The 19,475-nt window shown below is 43.6% G+C and overlaps 1 protein-coding gene across 5 annotated transcripts in view; it reads right to left on the bottom strand.

Moving 5' to 3' along the window:
- Nucleotides 1-1,064: 1,064 nt before the first annotated feature.
- The window catches only part of gbe1b (glucan (1,4-alpha-), branching enzyme 1b), a 529,949-nt gene continuing 511,538 nt past the window's right edge, over nt 1,065-19,475 (bottom strand). For 2 of the 5 annotated variants that reach the window (XM_048540405.2, XM_059650084.1), the window contains exons 16-18: nt 11,944-11,994; nt 7,079-7,123; nt 1,065-1,995 (exon numbers count right to left, since the gene is read on the bottom strand). In XM_048540405.2, the coding sequence (XP_048396362.1) occupies nt 1,939-1,995; nt 7,079-7,123; nt 11,944-11,994 (153 nt within the window). In that variant the 3' untranslated portion in view covers nt 1,065-1,938. The remainder of the gene's footprint in view (nt 1,996-7,078; nt 7,124-11,943; nt 11,995-19,475) is intronic. The other 3 variants (XM_059650083.1, XM_048540406.2, XM_059650080.1) reach the window with 2 other exon arrangements.

Raw genomic sequence — 19,475 nt, 5'->3', positions numbered from 1 at the left:
TCCCTCAGTACTGACCCTCTGACAGTGCGGCACTCCCTCAGTACTGACCCTCTGACAGTGCGGCACTCCCTCAGTACTGACCCTCTGACAGTGCGGCACTCCCTCAGCACTGACCCTCTGACAGTGCGGCACTCCCTCAGTACTGACCCTCTGACAGTGCGGCACTCCCTCAGTACTGACCCTCTGACCGTGCAGCACTCCCTCAGTACTGACCCTCTGACAGTGCAGCACTCCCTCAGTACTGACCCTCTGACAGTGCGGCACTCCCTCAGTACTGACCCTCTGACAGTGCAGCACTCCCTCAGTACTGACCCTCTGACAGTGCGGCACTCCCTCAGTACTGACCCTCTGACAGTGCGGCACTCCCTCAGTACTGACCCTCTGACAGTGTGGCACTCCCTCAGTACTGACCCTCCTACAGTGCGGCACTCCCTCAGTACTGACCCTCTGACAGTGCGGCACTCCCTCAGTACTGACCCTCTGACAGTGCAGCACTCCCTCAGTACTGACCCTCTGACAGTGCAGCACTCCCTCAGTACTGACCCTCTGACAGTGCGGCACTCCCTCAGTACTGACCCTCTGACAGTGCGGCACTCCCTCAGTACTGACCCTCTGACAGTGCGGCACTCCCTCAGTACTGACCGTCTGACAGTGCTGCACTCCCTCAGTACTGACCCTCTGACAGTGCGGCACTCCCTCAGTACTGACCCTCTGACAGTGCGGCACTCCCTCAGTACTGACCCTCTGACAGTGCTGCACTCCCTCAGTACTGATGCTCCTTTCGTATCAGCACCAAGAGCGAGATAGTGTGGTAGGACGCCTTAAGTCGGTAAACACAGTTTGTGACCCAGTATGAATTGTTTATAAAAACCTTAACCAGAAAAATGCTTGGAGAAAAATAAAGTCCAAGAAATGAATTGCTTCCATTTACTGCAAGATGTGTGCTTAATACTTGAGCAACGTGGGTACTGCTGATCAGTCTCTGCCCGTGTGTGCATGAGAGGACTAATAAACGATTAAGCAGTTTGTTTAAACACAGATAGCTAAGCAGCCTTTCACTGCAATATCTCATTCTATTTATTCCATGTTTTTAATTTTCAAACTTATACAATGATAAAGTTTACTGAGTTACTTTTAATTTGAATTTTGTTCTTCACTATTGTACAGTAGAACACTCCATAATTTGAACAGTTTCTATGAATTGAAAACACTTTATGAAGGGAGAATCTCTTCCTCATCAGCTAGGTTCAATGTTTTAATTCCATTTCCAAAAACTGACTCAGGCAGTGGGTGTGGGTGGGTGTGTGTTGAGGGAAAGTGTGGGGGATCGCGGGGTACATGAGGCTAGTGTAGAAGCTTCACTGCACAGTGATGTGTTCCTGACATCTTCACACCAATCAGGAGGAGAAATGGCAAAAAAAGGGTAGGATTGGAGTGAAGGATTCAACTGAGGGTGAGGGAGGAACTTTGTGCCATTCTTGTTTGACCTCATGGGTGGCATAACACAAAGAAGTGCCAAATGTAATCATCAAAAATCTACTAATACCCTGTCATTGGGATGCTTGGTCAGTACAAAAGTTTATGGTTCCTATGTTGGTATCAGTGAGTTTCTCTCCCTTTCTAGCACAATGCAGTTAGTCAGTAGTGAGGGCTGACAGCCTTCAGCCTCTGTAAACTAATATCTGAAAGAGTTGACATACTGACAAAGTGAGTGAGACAGAATGATATCCAGCTCAATTACCAAGAGGGGGTCACACTTGTACTCAATTTACAATAAAACAAATGACTAAAAGTTACAGCCGTTCATCACTTGTTGATGACTAGAGGTTGAAAGTTGGAGGTGGTTGGGGAGGGTTAGGGTTTAGTTGTAAAACAGTTTTTCTTATTTGTCCTCTTTGGCACCAAGACACCTGACAGCCAGCCAAACCTCTCCTGCCTTCATTTGTTAATGTCCATGCTAGCGAGAACGATGGCAGTCCTGCTGGGAATATACACCTAAAACAACACAGAAACTACAATTAGCAGTGAGCAAAAGACTGTGCGAAACAAGGTTGGGGGGGGGGGGGGGGGGGGCGCGGTGCTATAGGTGGAACAGTACCAAGGTTTAGAACAAAAAAGTGACAGGGCAGCTTGCATATCTCCGTTTGTATTTGCTATTTTGTACTTCTATTTATAAAAATATTGAAGGGCGATTTAATCGAGGGAGTTAAAATATGTGAAACATTTAACAATGTAGAATGAGAGAAATATTTCCTCTGGAGATTTTAGAATAAGGGGCATCAGAAAATATCTTCCCACACAAAAGGCTGTAGACCATTGGGGACACCACAAGGCTGTGATCGATAGGAATTCAATATGGTAAAGACATCAAGAATTCAGGAGTGCAAGTGGGTAAGCAGGGTGTATGTACCAATCAGGCCTTATATTTTTGAGTGGCACAGAATGATTAAGAGGCTGAATAGCCTCCTTGTTGTTAACCAAATGTTCAAATCCAGAATCTGAAATGAGCTGCCAAAAAAAAAGACAGATTTGCTTTAATCAACATTAGCATCAAACCTGAAGCACACCTTATCAAATACAATATAAAGCAACAGCCCTTAAGATAGCAACAGTTCAGGGAGAAAAGAAAACATGACCCTCAAAGGTACAACCCACAGGACAGTTCAAGAGGTCTCTGCACCAACATAAAATACTGCAGAAAATACTTGGCAGATCATCAATATTTCAGAAGGTTCTATGCCTATGTCACAAGGTCATGTACTGTGCACAATAGATTTTAAAAAGTAAATAAAACATGTCTCCTTTTGTTGAAGCAATCCGTTGCTGCTCAGTTAGGACTGAGATGAATGGTGATCATTCTGACCTACATTTATGCTTGGTGCTAAGTGGACCCTACCCCTTTACAAGGATAGTGACAATTCTAGTGTCACCTCGCTGGATCCAATTGGATTGGAGCTTTGTGGAATGGGAGTGGTTTTTGTAAAGAAGCTCAGAATAGATTTTTGCACCAGCGTTTCTTAAAAGTAACTTCAATAGATTCAACACATAAGGCAGATTTAGTTAACTGCCTGATGATATGGGGATATTTATCTAATAATGTTCATAATATGATTGAGCTCAATCTTATGTTTGACAGTGGGAGTTGCAAAACTGAAATCTTGACTGAGATCCTAGATGTAGGCAAGGCCAACTTAAAAATAGACATGACAGGGACTGCCCCCAGTAAACTGGGCAATTGGTCAGAGACAGCAGAGGGCTTCAAAAGAAAGTTCAAGATGAAACAACAGCAGTTTTTATCCCTAACGAGGGAGGATTCCACTTGCCAAAACAAGGACATGGACTACTACAGAGCTGGTCACTGACCGCCTGCCAATGGCCACAGTCTCCCAGCAACTTTAAAAACCTCAGAATTTAATACATTTGTTAAATCTCCCCTAAACCTTCTTCCTTTTGAGGACAACAATTTCAGCTTCTCCAGTATCACCCGATGACTGAACCCCCTCATCCCTGGTGCCATTCTAGTAAATCTCCTTGGCACCTTTTCAAAGACCTCAGTGTCTTTCCAAACAGGCTGTGCCCAGAATAGGGCACAAATCACTCACCGAGGCCAAACCATCATATTCTGAAAGTTCAGGATAGTGCTCTGCCTCTAATGATAAATCCTTTCAAATCCTTACTGAACAGCCTTATCAACTTATCCTGCCATTTTCAAAGATTAGTATTTCGACCCTCAGATCACTCTGCTCCTGTTGCATGCACCACACTCTTTTACAGCCAGGCAAAAACAGGAAACACAAGGAGGGCTAGGTCATGGGAACCTCAATGTCCCTACAGAATCCAATAACATACTGTTCTCAGCTCTCCATAGCCAATGCCTAGGTATAACAATGCTGTTTACTTCTTCAGGCTTCAGTCAGGTTTCAGATGGTGACACACTCACTTGCAAAACAGAAGTTTGTGAGTACAACTCCAAGTCATGGGTAAGAGCACAGAAACTGAGCTGACACTACAGTGTAGCACTGGGGGTACACAGCACTGTCGGAGATGCTATTTTTCAAATTAAACCGAGGCACCGTGTCAGGTCAATATAAGATAGCCTGTGACACAATTTCATCGAGGAGCATCTGGATTAAAACTCCCAAACCTGTTGCCTTCATGGTCGGTCAACACGTGGTCAGACAAAGGTGTCTAATGGCCCAGAAAGATCCCTGCCAGCAGCTGCCACTCAACATGGCTGTTTTTCAATCTCCTCAGGACTAGTGTCGATCTCTGAGACTGCCAAATGAATTCAGTCACACCTGACTGTGGAGGGGCTGTGAAGAACCCCCTCTACTACCTGAGCCCGTAAGGACCTGCAACACTCAGACCACAGAACAGTGGAACAATGGCAATGGAAGGTGTAAGTAATGATGTGACAAGAGGAGCAGGGGAGTTAGATCTGACACCGTGGCCAATATTTATCCTTCAATCAATATCACAAAGATAGCTTATCCAGTCACTATTGCATTGCTGTTAGCGGGAGCTTATTGTGCACAAATGGTTATTTCGAACCCTGGAAATATGATGACTCTCAAAAGAAGTTCAAAAGTTGTTTGGTCCTAAAAGATGCTATTTATAGGCGAGTTGCAGTTTACCCTTTGTTAAACTCCAGAGACTAGAGGCTGAACGGTAACCCTGGTTCAGGAGCCAAAGTATTGATTTAGAAAGTAAACTAAACTACAAGAACAGCACAATTTTACACAATCTGCTTGGCCAGGAGATTTCCCTCAGATTTCTGGTAAACAAGGAAAGCTGTTTTCATCCCAAGGCTATTTGGAAACCAAGGATTAATTCCAGCAGAGAGAGGAATTTGTGTTTTATTGGTTTTCAACCATGCAGTCACTTTAACACTTGAGTAAATGTCTGCAAATAATTGCTACAGAAATTTTCCCAAAAGGGTGACTTCAGGCAAGCAAAGAAAAGAACTTAGCAAAGCAACAATTACTTATAAAAAGCATTTTAATTGGGCTCCCATGATAGCAGAGGACAGTAACTCAGCATGGAGAGGACAGTGTTCTAAATGATAGACTGTGGCACTAATGGCCATTAGCTTAAATGGTTAGGCATTGCTCTAGATGTAAGCTGAAGACAATTCTAATGTGCACCATCAGTATCTCCAAACTCCCCTGTGCAAACAATAGCAGGCACCACTGGATATTACATTTACACCCAAGGAAGGATATATTAGATTTGGAGGCTGTGCACCACAGAATCAGCAGAATGGAAGAGAGGCTGGAAAAGTTTAATTTAATTTGAGGATAGGTCAGACCTGTATCCCTTCAGGAGTGGTTGAGGCAATGATGATATTACAAGGATGTGAAAGTAGTGACAGATAGGAACTGTTTGGGTTGTGCGTGTGTGTGTCTGCCAGTGTTTAGGAGATGTATCACAAACACATCACACAAAGAGAACAGAAATACATTTCTGTTACCTCACTATCATGGCTGGAGCATCAATTGCACATGTCAAGGCTAAACTTGATTTTTCTTAGGTAAGGATACTAAACAATACTAAACAAGGTGGGTACAGAAATATACTTGAGGCTGATGTGGCAATATACCAATCAGTGGTCATTCCTGATCACAAAGAGTGCCGCATAGGTAAGCCTGGCCTAAGGCACTAACTTGAACTACCAGCAAATAAGATCCTACTCAGAGACTGAGTCAAAGAATCAGAAAACCTTGGGTAAATCTATCCCAGTGAATAATTTCAATGTGACACAGCTGATGGTTTTCGCTCTTCAAATACTTTCCTTCTCTACTTCAAATCTGCCTTCAAGTGCCCACTGTCATCCTCCCTCTCTTCCCAAAGCCATCGTTAGCTTTTCTCCGATTTTTTTACATTAACCACTAGCTCCAATTAAAGTCACAAACAGCATCCTATTCGATAAGGGTAAACATTTTCTTATCCTTCAGAAACTGTTTGCAGCTTTCGACACCCCATAATATCCTCCATCACTGCTACAATATCATCCAACCAGGTGAGGTCCAATAGCCTTATTATTTTATTTCCTTTTTGAAGTATTTATCCAACACCTCTTAAAACGTTACTACTCAATCTGCCTTCACTATCCTTTGAGGCATTGTATTCCAGCTCATCATAACGTCCTCTCATCCCCCTATTCTTTTGTTAATTATCTAAACTCTGTGTTAACTCTGGTTATGAACAATCCAGGCACAGCAAACAGTTTCATCTAACCTAATCTCTCAAACTCTAAACACTTCTATTATATCACCTTTTAACTGCTGCTGCTTGAAGGAGAATTTTGTTGAATAAATGAAATCTTTGTTGCTGACACAAATCTAGACAGTTTCCTCTGCACCCTCTCTAAGGCCTGTTTAGGAAGCTGAACAGAGACTTTGATGAGACAAGGTGATTAAAAAATAAACCTGGCACTAAGCACAGAAAGATTCTCTCCAATCAGTAATTTATCATCCATTCAATGAAAAATAAATGGTTCAGCTCCAAGCACAAACAGGGAAGTGTTCAGAACGAGAGAAGCACATTTCTCCTTCCTAAGGGGCTGTGCGTTATTTTCATTGTTACAGTGTCTTTGTAACTCATTGGCACTTTAAGGGAGAAGATGCAATGAAGGTAAAACTTACTTGAATTTGAACTGTGGTAACATTGTCAAGATGTGAATAACACTGAATTGTACTTCTTATGGAAACTCGTTCACAGATAATTGAATGCTCCACATTGCACACATACACTTAACATAACCTTCTCATGATAACTGAAACCCACTGAGGTTGATGGATTTTTGTTGGGTAGGATCTCAAAAAACTTGATATCTAGGTGTGTAAAGGTAGCCGGAATACGAAGTGGATTTGACCAGAATGAGTGGTGTTGTCAGAACAGGTTTGAGGGGTTGAACAGCTTCCTCCTGTTCTTATGTTCAGCACCACTTGGTCGGCAGTAAGGCTCTGTTTCAGACTGAAGTTCACCAGGTACTGAGCCCTTATCTGCTTGCTCTGTTCACTCCACCCTCTCCTGACTAGTAACCCTTCACTCCCATCTCCTTACCATTCATCCTTACCTTTAAAGAATTTTCACAAAAGTGCAAAGTTCCGTAACCCACGAGCTGGGAAAGGAAAAAAAAAGAAAGAAATATTGCAATGGAGGGGTGTTGGTGAAGAAAGCACACACAGGAGGAAACATCAGTGACAAAAATAATTATTGATGTAAATAAAGTTAGCAAGGAAGATCAGGAATAAGTCTACGGAATATGCGATACTGAACAAGGAAAACTAGTGTTGACAAGTATAAGGAAAAAAAAATGGTGAGATGAATTCTAAATTACTCAGAAGTAAATAAACTGGGAGAATTTGAAAATTAATTTTTACAGTATTGTATTAATATTAAGAAGTGCACTCTTCCTCGAGTTTTTACAATGGACTCTGGTTAAATTGACAATTACAGAAGCCACTAGGTGGCAGAGTAACATCAAGTATGAGATGACTGGAGCACATACTATCCACAGACTGTAATCTCTTCCATCCCAAACCCCTCTACCAAGTGTGTTTTGAGATTGTAGTGGAGATTTATTATCACATAACCTCACACCTCAAACTATTCACTTCATGCTTGCTCCATTGATTCCAGCTCCTCGATTTATACAGTGAACTGAAAATAAATTGAGCCCTTCAATTCTCTTGACTGTCAGTCAAAACAGACCGTCCCCATCACCCTGTGGTTAAAACAAATGAAAACAACAAACACAATTTTGGTTGGCTCCCTATGGCGTTTCCCACAATAGCCTTGTGCGGATTACCCAGATTCTTGGAAACTTCCTAAAGAGCTTTGTCTTGTGCCCATTTCCCTTCTAAAACGGGAGCAAAATAAGCTGCAGAATATCTCACCAGCATTGGTGAAGACCAGATCATCCTGGTCTGATGTGTAAACCCACCTTCTCAGCCCACAGACTATCTGCCCTGTGGAACAAGTCAAGTTTTTATATCAAATTTTCAGCAATTGTTATTACATCATCCAATCCTCAGGATAATTCAACAAACATAGCCAAGTTCTCAGGATTGTCTTGGAATATGCAGAATTAAATAAAAATTTCCAGGGCACTGGACACAGTAAATAATATAATTGTGTACTGCTGAAAAAGACACATCTTTTCAAAGCTTTTTGCCACCCACTCGTCAGGACAATTTGCAAGAAATACCAAAGTAAAGGGAAGACATTAATTAATTTGCATGGGAAGACAGTACTAATAATTGGCAAATGGACTCTGATTGATAAAGGTGTTGCCAAGACAAACAAACTTACTGATGACTGACAATTAACTGCCAAACGTTGTTTACATTTCAAACCAGGTAGGTGTACTCTGATTGGTCAAGGTGTTGCCCTGATAAGTGAACCAGAGAGAATGGCTGACACTGTTCTTTCCACCTGCAAAGGACAGGGCTCTGTACATTAACATATATAGCTTCCAGAAGACACAAATCTATGACACTGAAAGCAGAATTGACCCTCCTAAATTGGTGGCCAGCATAACACACAGGATTATTTAACAAATATTGTTCAATTAAAGAATCTTAGCTAATGTTGGACGTGTTTTGTGAATTTTGTAACATCAGGTTGGTTGATTACAGTCTGCACCTTGCTTGTTAGGAACAGTTGAAGAAGACGCTGTTTAATTCCATCCACCAATCTCTGGGATATCCAGCCAACATACCTAGTATCATACTGGCACTGAAATGCATAAACCACATTACGCATTTGTGCAATACGCAGAATGTGTTTTTGGATTCATGGCATATTCCTGTTAATAGCAAATAGCAATCACATTGCTACTGCATGGTAGTCCTAATGGGACCATAGGGCCTTGCTCTTTCCAGACAGAGAGTCCATCACATGCGATAAAATAGGTAACAGCCATTCTCTAGTCCACTTCTTAGGGCAACACCGTAACTAGTCAGTGTCAACAACTCCTGTTTAAAATGTAAACAATTAAGAAGTCAGCACGGTGGCACAGTGGTTGGCACATGCCAGGGACCAGGTTCAATTCAACCCTCGGGTGACTGTGCGGGGTTTACACATTCTCCCTGTGTCTGCGTGAGTTTCCTCTGGGTGCTGTGGTTTCCTCCCACAGTCCAAAAATGGGCAGGCTGGGTGGATTGACCATGCTAACTTGCCCCCTAGTGTGTGCAGGATTAGCTTGGCTAGCCAGTGAATTATCTAGTTGTGGGGTAGAGCAGGGGTTTGGGTTGAGGATGGGATGCTCTTCCATGGGTCAGTGTAGAATTTATGAGATTCTATGAACTATCAATCATTAGTAACAGGTACATTTTCTGTGGCAATGTCTCTGCAATCAGCGTTCAGCACGGTTTTGTGAAGGGAAGGTCGTGCCTCACAAACCTTATTGAGTTCTTTGAGAAGGTGACCAAACAGGCAGATGAGAGTAAACCGGTTGATGTGGTGTATATGGATTTCAGCAAGGTGTTTGATAAGGTTCCCCACAATAGGCTATTGTACAAAATGCGGAGGAATGGAATTGTGGGAGATACAGCAGTTTGGATCAGAAATTGGCTTGCTGAAAGAAGACAGAGGGTGGGGTGGTAGTTGATGGGAAATGTTCATCTTGGAGACCAGTTACTAGTGGTGTAACACAAGGGTCGGTGTTGGGTCCACTGCTGTTTGTCATTTTTATAAATGGCGTGGATGAGGGCGTAGAAGGATGGGTTAGTAAATTTGCAGATGACACTAAGGTCGGTGGAGTTGTGGATAGTGACGAAGGATGCTGTAGGTTGCAGAGAGACATAGATTAGCTGCAGAGCCGGGCTGAGAGGTGGCAAATGGAGTTTAATGCAGACATGTGTGAGGTGATGCACTTTGGTAGGAGTAACCAGAAGGCAAAGTACAGGGCTAATGGTAAGATTCTTAGTAGTGTAGATGAGCAGAGAGATCTCGGTGTCCATGTACACAGATCCTTGAAAGTTGCCACCCAGGTTGACAGGGCTGTTAAGAAGGCATACAATGTTTGAGCTTTTATTAATAGAGGGATCGAGTTCCGGAACCAAGTGAAGCTGCACAAAACTCTGGTGCGGCCGCACTCGGAGTATTGCATACAGTTCTGGTCATCGCATTATAAGAAGGATGTGGAAGCTTTGGAAAGGGTGCAGAGGAGATTTACTAGGATGTTGCCTGGTATGGAGGGAAGGTCTTATGAGGAAAGGCTGAGGGACTTGAGGTTGTTTTCATTAGAGAGAAGAAGGTTGAGAGGTGACTTAATTGAAACATATAAAATAATCAGAGGGTTAGATAGGGTGGATAGGGAGAGCCTTTTTCCTAGGATGGTGACGGCGAGCACGAGGGGGCATAGCTTTAAATTGAGGGGTGAAAGATATAGGACGGATGTCAGAGGTAGTTTCTTTACTCAGAGAGTAGTAAGGGAATGGAACGCTTTGCCTGCAATGGTAGTAGATTCGCCAACTTTAGGTACATTTAAGTCGTCATTGGACAAGCATATGGATGTACATGGAATAGTGTAGGTTAGATGGGCTTGAGATCGGTATGACAGGTTGGCACAACATCGAGGGCCGAAGGGCCTGTACTGTGCTGTAATGTTCTATGTTCTATGTTCACTTGCCAACCAATAAGTGCTCCTGTGTCAATGTACCAATCTATTATTTTCTCTTTACTTTGGTATGTATCGTAAATTATCCTGATGAGTGAGAGATCAAAACTTTTGACAAAATATATCTACTTTTCAACAGTACTCAAATTCTGTACTACTTAGCAATAATTAACAAAATTGTACGTGTCTTTTTTCTTTTGGTGTAAGAGGGGTTGAGATGGGGCTGGGAGGCGAAGGTGATTGGCTGACAGTGGAAAGATAACCAACCAACTAAGGAAGATTCCAAAAACAAAGTTGCTGGAAAAGCTCAGCAGGTCTGGCAGCATCCGTGGAGGAGAAAACAGAGCTAACGTTTCGGGTTCGGTGACCCTTCCTCAGAACTCAAACTCTGTGGGTACCAGAAACGAAACGTTAACACTGTTCTCTCTTCCAAAGATGCTGCCAGACCTGCTGAGCTTTTCCAGCAACTTTGTTTTTGTTCCTGATTTACAGCATCCACAGTTCTTTTGGTTTTTAATGGGAAGATTGCATCCCTTTCCCAATTGATTGAGAAGATGATGCCATGAGTGGATGCACCAGGTGACCCATGAGGATCACGCTGAGTAATGAGGGGGAGCTGGTCATGAATATCACATTGGAATATATCCAACCAGGGACATGAAATGGATACGGAATAGATGCATTCCTTGATCAGAAACCAGTTATGTTGTACATTACCCCATCCACTTGACAGGAGGAGGCAGTACTCAAGGCTATGGTTTCATTGGGAATATGAGCAGGCATTTGTTCTGAATTATTCTGCCCTCTACTTGGCATAATGACTCTGAACTTCCTCAACTTCTGTCCTCAGATATTCCACATTTCTTACTCCAATCCAGCACAAGTATTTCAAAGACTCCTAGATACAGCTGCGGGGCAACTCCTTCGAGATTTTCAATGAGTCTCCCTCACAAATTTGAAAGGAAGAAATATAGGGAGAAAGTTGGTAGGTGGGATTGCTGGATATGGGGAGAAGTTGGAGAGGTGGAATTGTGGGATGAGGCGGGGGAAAGAAGATATCTGAATGAGGGAGAAAGCTGGGTGCTTTGGGGGATTTGGAATGGGTAAAGGAGGTGTAGGATCTGGAAAGATATGGAAAGCGGGTGGGTAAATGGAACAAATCTAGAGAAAGACTGAGTTGTTCCTGCACCTTGCTTGTCGTGAACAGTCTAGCATTCTAGCATCTTTCCTTCCCTTCAGTTTCTTGGCTACTCCTATCCAGCACACTTCCACCAAGATTCCACATCCAATACTCCCCCAGTGCATCTGACGCTTACCTCGGCAGCATGGTTTCTCCTCAGGGAAAATTCATTATCACCACTTCGGAACTGAGGAAGGAAAAGAGAAAGGGGAAAAAAATAAAGGAATAGGAAAGAGGTATAACTTGCAGGAAAAGAGCAAAGATGATGATGTGGAAACAGTTAATGAATGAAAATAAAGTTAGAGCATGCAGTAAAGATTATACCATCACAGTGTTGTCACTAGGGCTTACTGTCAACTTGTCTGTCTAATACGTCATTGAAGAGATTTCACTTTTCCCACTTCACATTTAACAGCTCTTGAGAATTGACAGAAAGAATAGTACCATAACATATATAAAGATCGGACAGTACCAGATCGGTATACAGTGCCAGACCTGTCCCCACCGGTACTGTACCCCAGTGTTATACAGCGACAGACCTGTCCCCACTGGTACTGTACCCCAGTGTTATACAGTGATAGACCTGTCCCCACCGGTACTGTACCCCAGTGTTATACAGTGACAGACAGTCCCCACTGGTACTGTACCCCAGTGTTATACAGTGACAGACAGTCCCCACTGGTACTGTACCCCAGTGTTATACAGTGATAGACCTGTCCCCACTGGTACTGTACCCCACTGTTATACAGTGACAGACCTGTCCCCACTATTACCGTACCCCAGTGTTATATAGTAACTGACCTGTTCCCACCGATACGGTACCTGTTTTTAACAATAACATTCCTGTCCCCACTAGAACTATACTCCTGATTTTAATAGTGACAGATCTGTCCCCCACCAGTACTATACACCAGTGTTATACAGTGACAGACCTGTCCCCCACCGGTACTGTACCCCTGTGTTATACAGTGACAGACCTGTCCCCACTGGTACTGTAACCCAGTGTTATACAGCGACAGACCCTGTCCCCACTGGTACTGTACCCCAGTGTTATAGAGTGACAGACCCGTCCCCACAGGTACTGTAGCCCAGTGTTATACAGCGACAGACCCTGTCCCCACTGTGACTGTACCCCAGTGTTATATAGCGACAGACCCGTCCCCACAGGTACTGTACCCCAGTGTTGTACAGTGACAGACCTGTCCCCACTGGTACTGTAACCCAGTCTTATACAGTGACAGACCTGTCCCCACTGGTACTGTACCCCAGTGTTATACAGCGACAGACCCTGTCCCCACAGGTACTGTACCCCAGTGTTATACAACGACAGACCCTGTCCCCACTGGTACTGTACCCCAGTGTTATATAGCGACAGACCTGTCCCCACTGGTACTGTAACCCAGTGTTATACAGTGACAGACCTGTCCCCACAGGTACTGTACCCCAGTGTTATACAGCGACAGACCTGCACCATTGTTGTTGAGCTCAAAACGCTACTGAAGGGAGAGACAATCTACAAATCTGGCATCCCAGTGACAACATTTTTGTCTAATTCAGAACGACAGAGGAAATGAGAAGCAAATATATATGGAATGAAAGAATTCGAAAAGTTGAGTGTTTTATCAAATAACACTCAAGAATTGTCAACGGCAAGACGTGAACAGGGATTAGTGAGAAGTTACAGATAGCCAGGCACAATGGTTAATGAAGGAAAAACATGAAACCTGCAAAACCTCAAGTAATAAATGCCAGTGCCTGAGTTTGTGATTGGGTGTAGGCATGTGTGCAGTGTGTGTGGGTGTGTGTAGGAGCGTCTGTGTGCATGTGTGAATGAAGTGGATGGGCAGTGTGGGGAAAACGGTCTGACGGAAGGGGTTGTGAGAAGAGGGCAGAGTGTGCACAAGGAGAATGCTTGCCAAAGGGAGACAGCTTGTGAGAGGGATCTGTGTGCATGTGAAAAAGTGACCAACATTTATGCCTGAAAGATGAGGGGACATGAGAGGCAGAGATGCATGTGAGAGAACTGTGCGCTTGTTAGGGCTGAGCACGCACATGGAAAGCGTGTGTGCGAGGCTTTGTATTTATGAGGGATATTTCAGAGTGGTTTTATATGAAAGCTGTGCATGTGATGAGTGTACATGCGGCTGAGAGGGACGTGAGTGATGGCTGAGTGTATGTGAAAGAGTGGGGAATGGGGATGTACACAAGGACAATAGCTTGCACAGCCAAAAGGCACGTTGTGTGTGTTAGATGTGTGTGCGTGCAAGAGGAAGCAATGTGTGCATGTGGCGAAAGTCAGATGTCACATGGCACCAGGCTATAGTCTAACAGGTTTATATGAAACCAGAAGCTTGAGGAGCGCAGCCCCTTTGTCATGTGCAGTGAGAGAGCAGAGTACACAGAGTTTACAGGCAGAGACGTCAAGGGCAGAGAGATCAAAAAGATCATCCAACTGGTATGAGTGGAATGTCAGATGATAAGTGTCTGCAGGTGACCAACAGTGTTAGATCGTGAGTAAAGAGTCAACAACTGGAAAACCAGGAAATGGGTGGATGACCAACAATACGATAAAATGAGGCAGAAAAATAATTACAAAAAAATTAAAAATAAGGTGGTGCCGGAGACAAACCAAATGACTAGAATAACATGATGGGTATAACAGTTGCACACTGAGGATCTAACCAAAGTAATAAGTCATCCAAAATTGTACAAACTAATTAAGATGAGAGATCATGATAATTTATCAATGAGATGGTGTCAAAACAGGACAGTAAGGAAGATTTTACAGATACAGAACAGTGGTCCAGGGTCACATATAGCACAACACGAACCCAAGATGACGGTTGAGGCTGTCTGCACTGGTATGAACCTTGTCTGTCAGTTTCTGCTCGGTGATTCTGCTTCATTGCGTATCTTGAAGCTCACCTTGGAGGATGCTTACCTGAAGATCAGATGTGGAATGCCCTTGATTGCTGAGGTGTTTCGTGACTGGGAGAGAACATTCCTATTTGGTGATTGTTGCGAGGTGTGAAGAACTGGTTGTTGAAATTGAAGGCATTGTGCTCGAGGATTAGATGGATGAGTTGTAGGATGGTGTCTGGAAATTGGCAGTTGTTGGTATTGAGTACCGAAATGTTCATTGTGATGAGGAATGTTCCTGGTTCGACTGGTCAATGGGTGCTGGGTTTCTGTAAGAAATCTGTCGTGTTGTGACAGAAGCTGGGGGCTCCTTGTCCTATGGGTTTCAAGATGCCCTCGACATAGCCAACTCATCCACTTCATCCTCAAGCACAAAAACCAAAAAAAAGTGCTTCATTCAGACACATGGAACAGCCATGGCGACTAAATTTGCACTCCAATAGGCCAACATTTTTACACACACAAGTTTGAGCAAGATGTCTTTGCTGCGCGGGACCTCCAACCAGTGCTATACACCAGATACATTGACGACATTTTCTTCCTTCAGACTCATGGCAAGGAATCACTGAAACAACTACACAGTGATATCAACAAGTTTCATCCCACTATCAGACTTACCATGGACTACTCTTCAGAATCAGTCTCATTCTTGGATACATGCGTCTCCAATAAGCACAGAGACCACAGTACCTCACTCCATCACAAGCCCACAGATAACCTCACGATGCTGCACTTCTCTAGCTTCCACACTAAACATATTAAAGAAGCCATCCCCTACAGACAAGCCTTGCACATACATAGGATCTGCTCAGATGAGGAGGAACGCGATGAGCACCTGAAGGTTCTGAAGGACACTCTCGTAGGAATGAGATATGATTCCCATCTCATCGATTGCCAGTTCCTGTGCCACAGCAATAAACCGCAACAACCTGCTCAGAAGACAGGCACAGGATATAATCGACAAAGAATTCTTCATCATCCAGTACTTCCCCAGAGTGGAGAAATTATGCCACATTCTTCTTAGCCTTCAATGTGTTATCGATGATGATGAGTCTCTCACCAAGATCCTTCCTGCACCTTCACTTCTGGCCTTCAAACAACCACCAAATATTAAGCAGACTATTATTCACAGCAAAATACCCAGCCTTCAGCTCAGTGGCTCTGGCAGCATCAGTGAAGAGAAAATCAAGGTTAACGTTTCGGGTTCAGTGACCCTTCCTCAGAACCGGACCCGAAATGTTACCTCTGACTTCTCTTCACAAATGCTGCCAGACCTGCTGAGATGTTTTCAGGTACTTCTGTTTTTGTTCTGATTTATAGTACCCACAGTTCTTTTGATTTTTACTCAGCATTCACGACAACATTGACCACAACACCAAACAACCCTGCCAATGGCAACCTCGACAAGACATGTCAGATCATTAACATGGACACGACCATCACATATAGGAACACCGTGCATGTCAGGTACTCATGTGACTCAGCCAATGTTGTCTATCTTGTACACTGCAGTTAAGGATGCCCTGAGGCACGGTATATTGGCAAATCTACGCAAAAGCTACGACAACAGGTGAAGGACACCGCGCAATAATTGCCAGACAGGAATGTTCCTTCCCAGCCAGGGAACACTTCAGCTTCCGATCTTCAGGTAAGAGTTCCCCAAAACATCCTTCGAAATACATGACAAAATAAGCTCATTGAACAGAAACTGTTAGTCAAGTTTCTGCACCCATGAAAACGGCCTCAACTGTGATCTGGGGTTCATATTGCGCTACATGACCCCATCATGTATCTGTAAAAATTTTCCCTACTGTCCTGTTTTCACACCATCACCCTGGTAAATTATTATGATCTCCCTACCCTACCTTGATTAGTTTATGCAGTTTTGACTTATTTATTATAGAAGATAGAACATAGAACATTACAGCACAGTTCAGGCCCTTCGGCACTCGATGTTGTGCCAGCCTGTCATACCGATTACTTAAGTACAAGAGTTGCATGCCGAGGGTCTAACCTATTATGTTATTTCAGCATTTGGTTTGTCTGCAGCGCCACCTTAATTTTAACTTTGTGTAATTATCTCTCTGCCTCACTTAACCAGAATATAAATCATCCCTTCGCTAGTTATTCAGCTGTTGATACTTTACTCACCACCTAACATTCTTAGTCACCTGCAGAGACTTATCATCTGACACTCCACTCTCAGCAGTTAGATGACCTGTTAATCATTCTGCCCTTGATCACTCTTCCTATAAACTCTGGGTCTGTGTGCTCTGCTCTCTCACTGCACCCGAAGAAGGAGCTGAGCTCCTTAAGCTTGTGTGGTTTCAAATAAACCTGCTGGGCTACAACCTGGCGCTGTGTGACTTTTGACATCGTCAATCCCAGTCAAACACTGGCACCTCCACATTGTGGTGACAGAGAGTAAAAGAGAGAGAGAGAGACAGGGGTGTGGTTTGGAGAGGGAGGTAGGTGAGTCAAAGGGGTATGAAAATGAGGAGCGGGTGAAACCAAACTTTGTATATTGGTGGTGTGGGTGCACACATCTTGCATCTTGGAAAGCCCCACTTGTACATTATGCATTCAAAATAGGTTTGTGCAGGGACTCTCCAGCCAATTTTAGGGAAAGATGTATAAACTAATTCCTTTGGGTTTCTTAAGATCTCTGACTGACTTCTCCGTAGAAAGCATGTGCGATACGTCTATCACAAACAAAAACAGAGGCTCTTGGAAAAGCTCAGCAGCATCTGTGAGGAGAAATCAGAATTAACCTTTCGGGTCCGGTGACCCTCAGAACTGTTTCAAGTCACAGGACACGAAACGTTAACATTGATTTTTCTTCATAGATGCTGCTAGATCTGCTGAGCTTTTCCCGCAACTTCTGTCTTTGTTTCTGATTTACAGCATCTGCAGTTCTTTCAGTTTTTATGCAATACGTCTATGTCAGCCAATTGTGTGAAAGTGCATGTGGTGTGCGTGTGCGCGCACATACTGTGAATACACATTATTTCTCATTTCAGATTAAATGTCTATTCCTAATTCAACCATGATCCTGAACAGACATCACACTCCACGCAGACGTCATTCTTCCTTGCTCACAACAACAATATACTTTGGGAGATCGATCCAGGTACAAATATTTGTCCTTCTAGTCTGAGAACATCAATTATAGAGATTGTAGAGATTTTGAACATTAGTTTAACAGTGTGAAGAACAGTACAAATCATTTTCTAAAGCTACTTCCACAAAATGAAGAACAAAAGAACAAGACAGTGCATCACAGGATCGGCCCTTCGGTCCACCAAGCCTGCGCTGACAGGATGCCTTTCTAAACCAAAAATCTTCAGACTCTATGCTGTCCAGATCCCTCTATTTCCTGTCTATTCATATATCTGTCAGGATATGTCTTAAACATTGTTATTGTATTTGTTTCTACCTTGGCAGTGCCTTCCAGGCAGTTAACACACTCCTTTTCAAAAAAAAACTTACCCCTCAAATCTCCTTTAAACTTGCCCCCTTTTACCTTAATTCTATGTACCCCTAATAGTTGACATTTCTACCCTGGGAAGAAGATGCCGATTGTCCATTCTATCCATGCCTCTCATACTTTTCTAATCTTCTAGCAGTTCATCCCACAGCCTCTGACGTTCAACTGAAAACAAACTAAGTTCATCCAATCTCTCCTCGCAGGTATTTCCCTCCTAATCTGGCAACATCTTGGTCAACCGTTCCTGTACCCTCTCTAAAGTCTCCACGTGCTCCTGGGAGTGTGGCGACCAGAATCGAATACAATATTCCAAATGTGGCCGAACTGAAGTTCTATACAGCTGCAACATGACTTGCCAATTTTATACTCTATGACCCGACTGATAAAGGCAAGCATACCATATGCCTCCTTGACCACTTGATCCACTTGTGCTTGCCACTTCCAGAGAACTGTGGGTCTGTGCACCTGGATCCTTCTGTGTGCTCATGCTACTAAGGGTTCCGTCATTTACGGCATACCTCCTTCCTGCATTAGACCTTCTAAAATGCATCACCTCGCATTTATCCAGATTAAATTCCGTCTGTCAGTTCTTGACCAAGATGCCAGCCTATTTACATCATGTTGTAAACTATAGCAATCCTCCTCATTATCCCCCAGTCTTCCAGTCATCTGCATACTTACTGATCAGATACCTACATTCTCCTCCAAATAGAATGGAAGTATAGAATCTCTAGTGTTGAAACAGGACATTCAGCCCATTGAGTCTAAACAGATCCTCCCAACAGGATCCTATCCAACCACTGACCCTATCCCTGTAACCCTGCATTTCCCACAGCCAATTCACCTAACCTGCACAATTTTGGCCCGTTGGTGGAAACCAGGGCACCCAGTAGAAACTCATCCAGACACTGCGAGAATATGCAAACTCCACACAGACAGTCACCCAAGGGTAGAATCAAGCCTGGGTCCCTGGCGCTATGAGGCAGCAATGCTAACTACCGAGCCACCGTGACACCCTTAAATCATTTACATCTATTACAAACAACAGGAATCCCTGCACTGATTCCTGTGGAACATCACTGGTCACAGCACTCCAATTTGAAAAACACCCTTCAGCTGCTACCCTCCGTCTTTGATGAATAAGCCAGCTCTGTATACAACTTACCAGTTCATTATGGAACCCATGTGGCTTTATCTTCTGTATCAAAGGCCTTGCTAAGGTCCATATAAACAACATCCACTGCCTTGCCCTCATAATCAGC

This window comes from Stegostoma tigrinum, chromosome 12, assembly GCF_030684315.1.
Source record: "Stegostoma tigrinum isolate sSteTig4 chromosome 12, sSteTig4.hap1, whole genome shotgun sequence".
Lineage (NCBI taxonomy): Eukaryota > Metazoa > Chordata > Chondrichthyes > Orectolobiformes > Stegostomatidae > Stegostoma > Stegostoma tigrinum.
The sequence above is the reverse complement of the archived record's forward strand: the minus strand, read 5'-3'. Positions and strand labels throughout refer to the sequence as shown.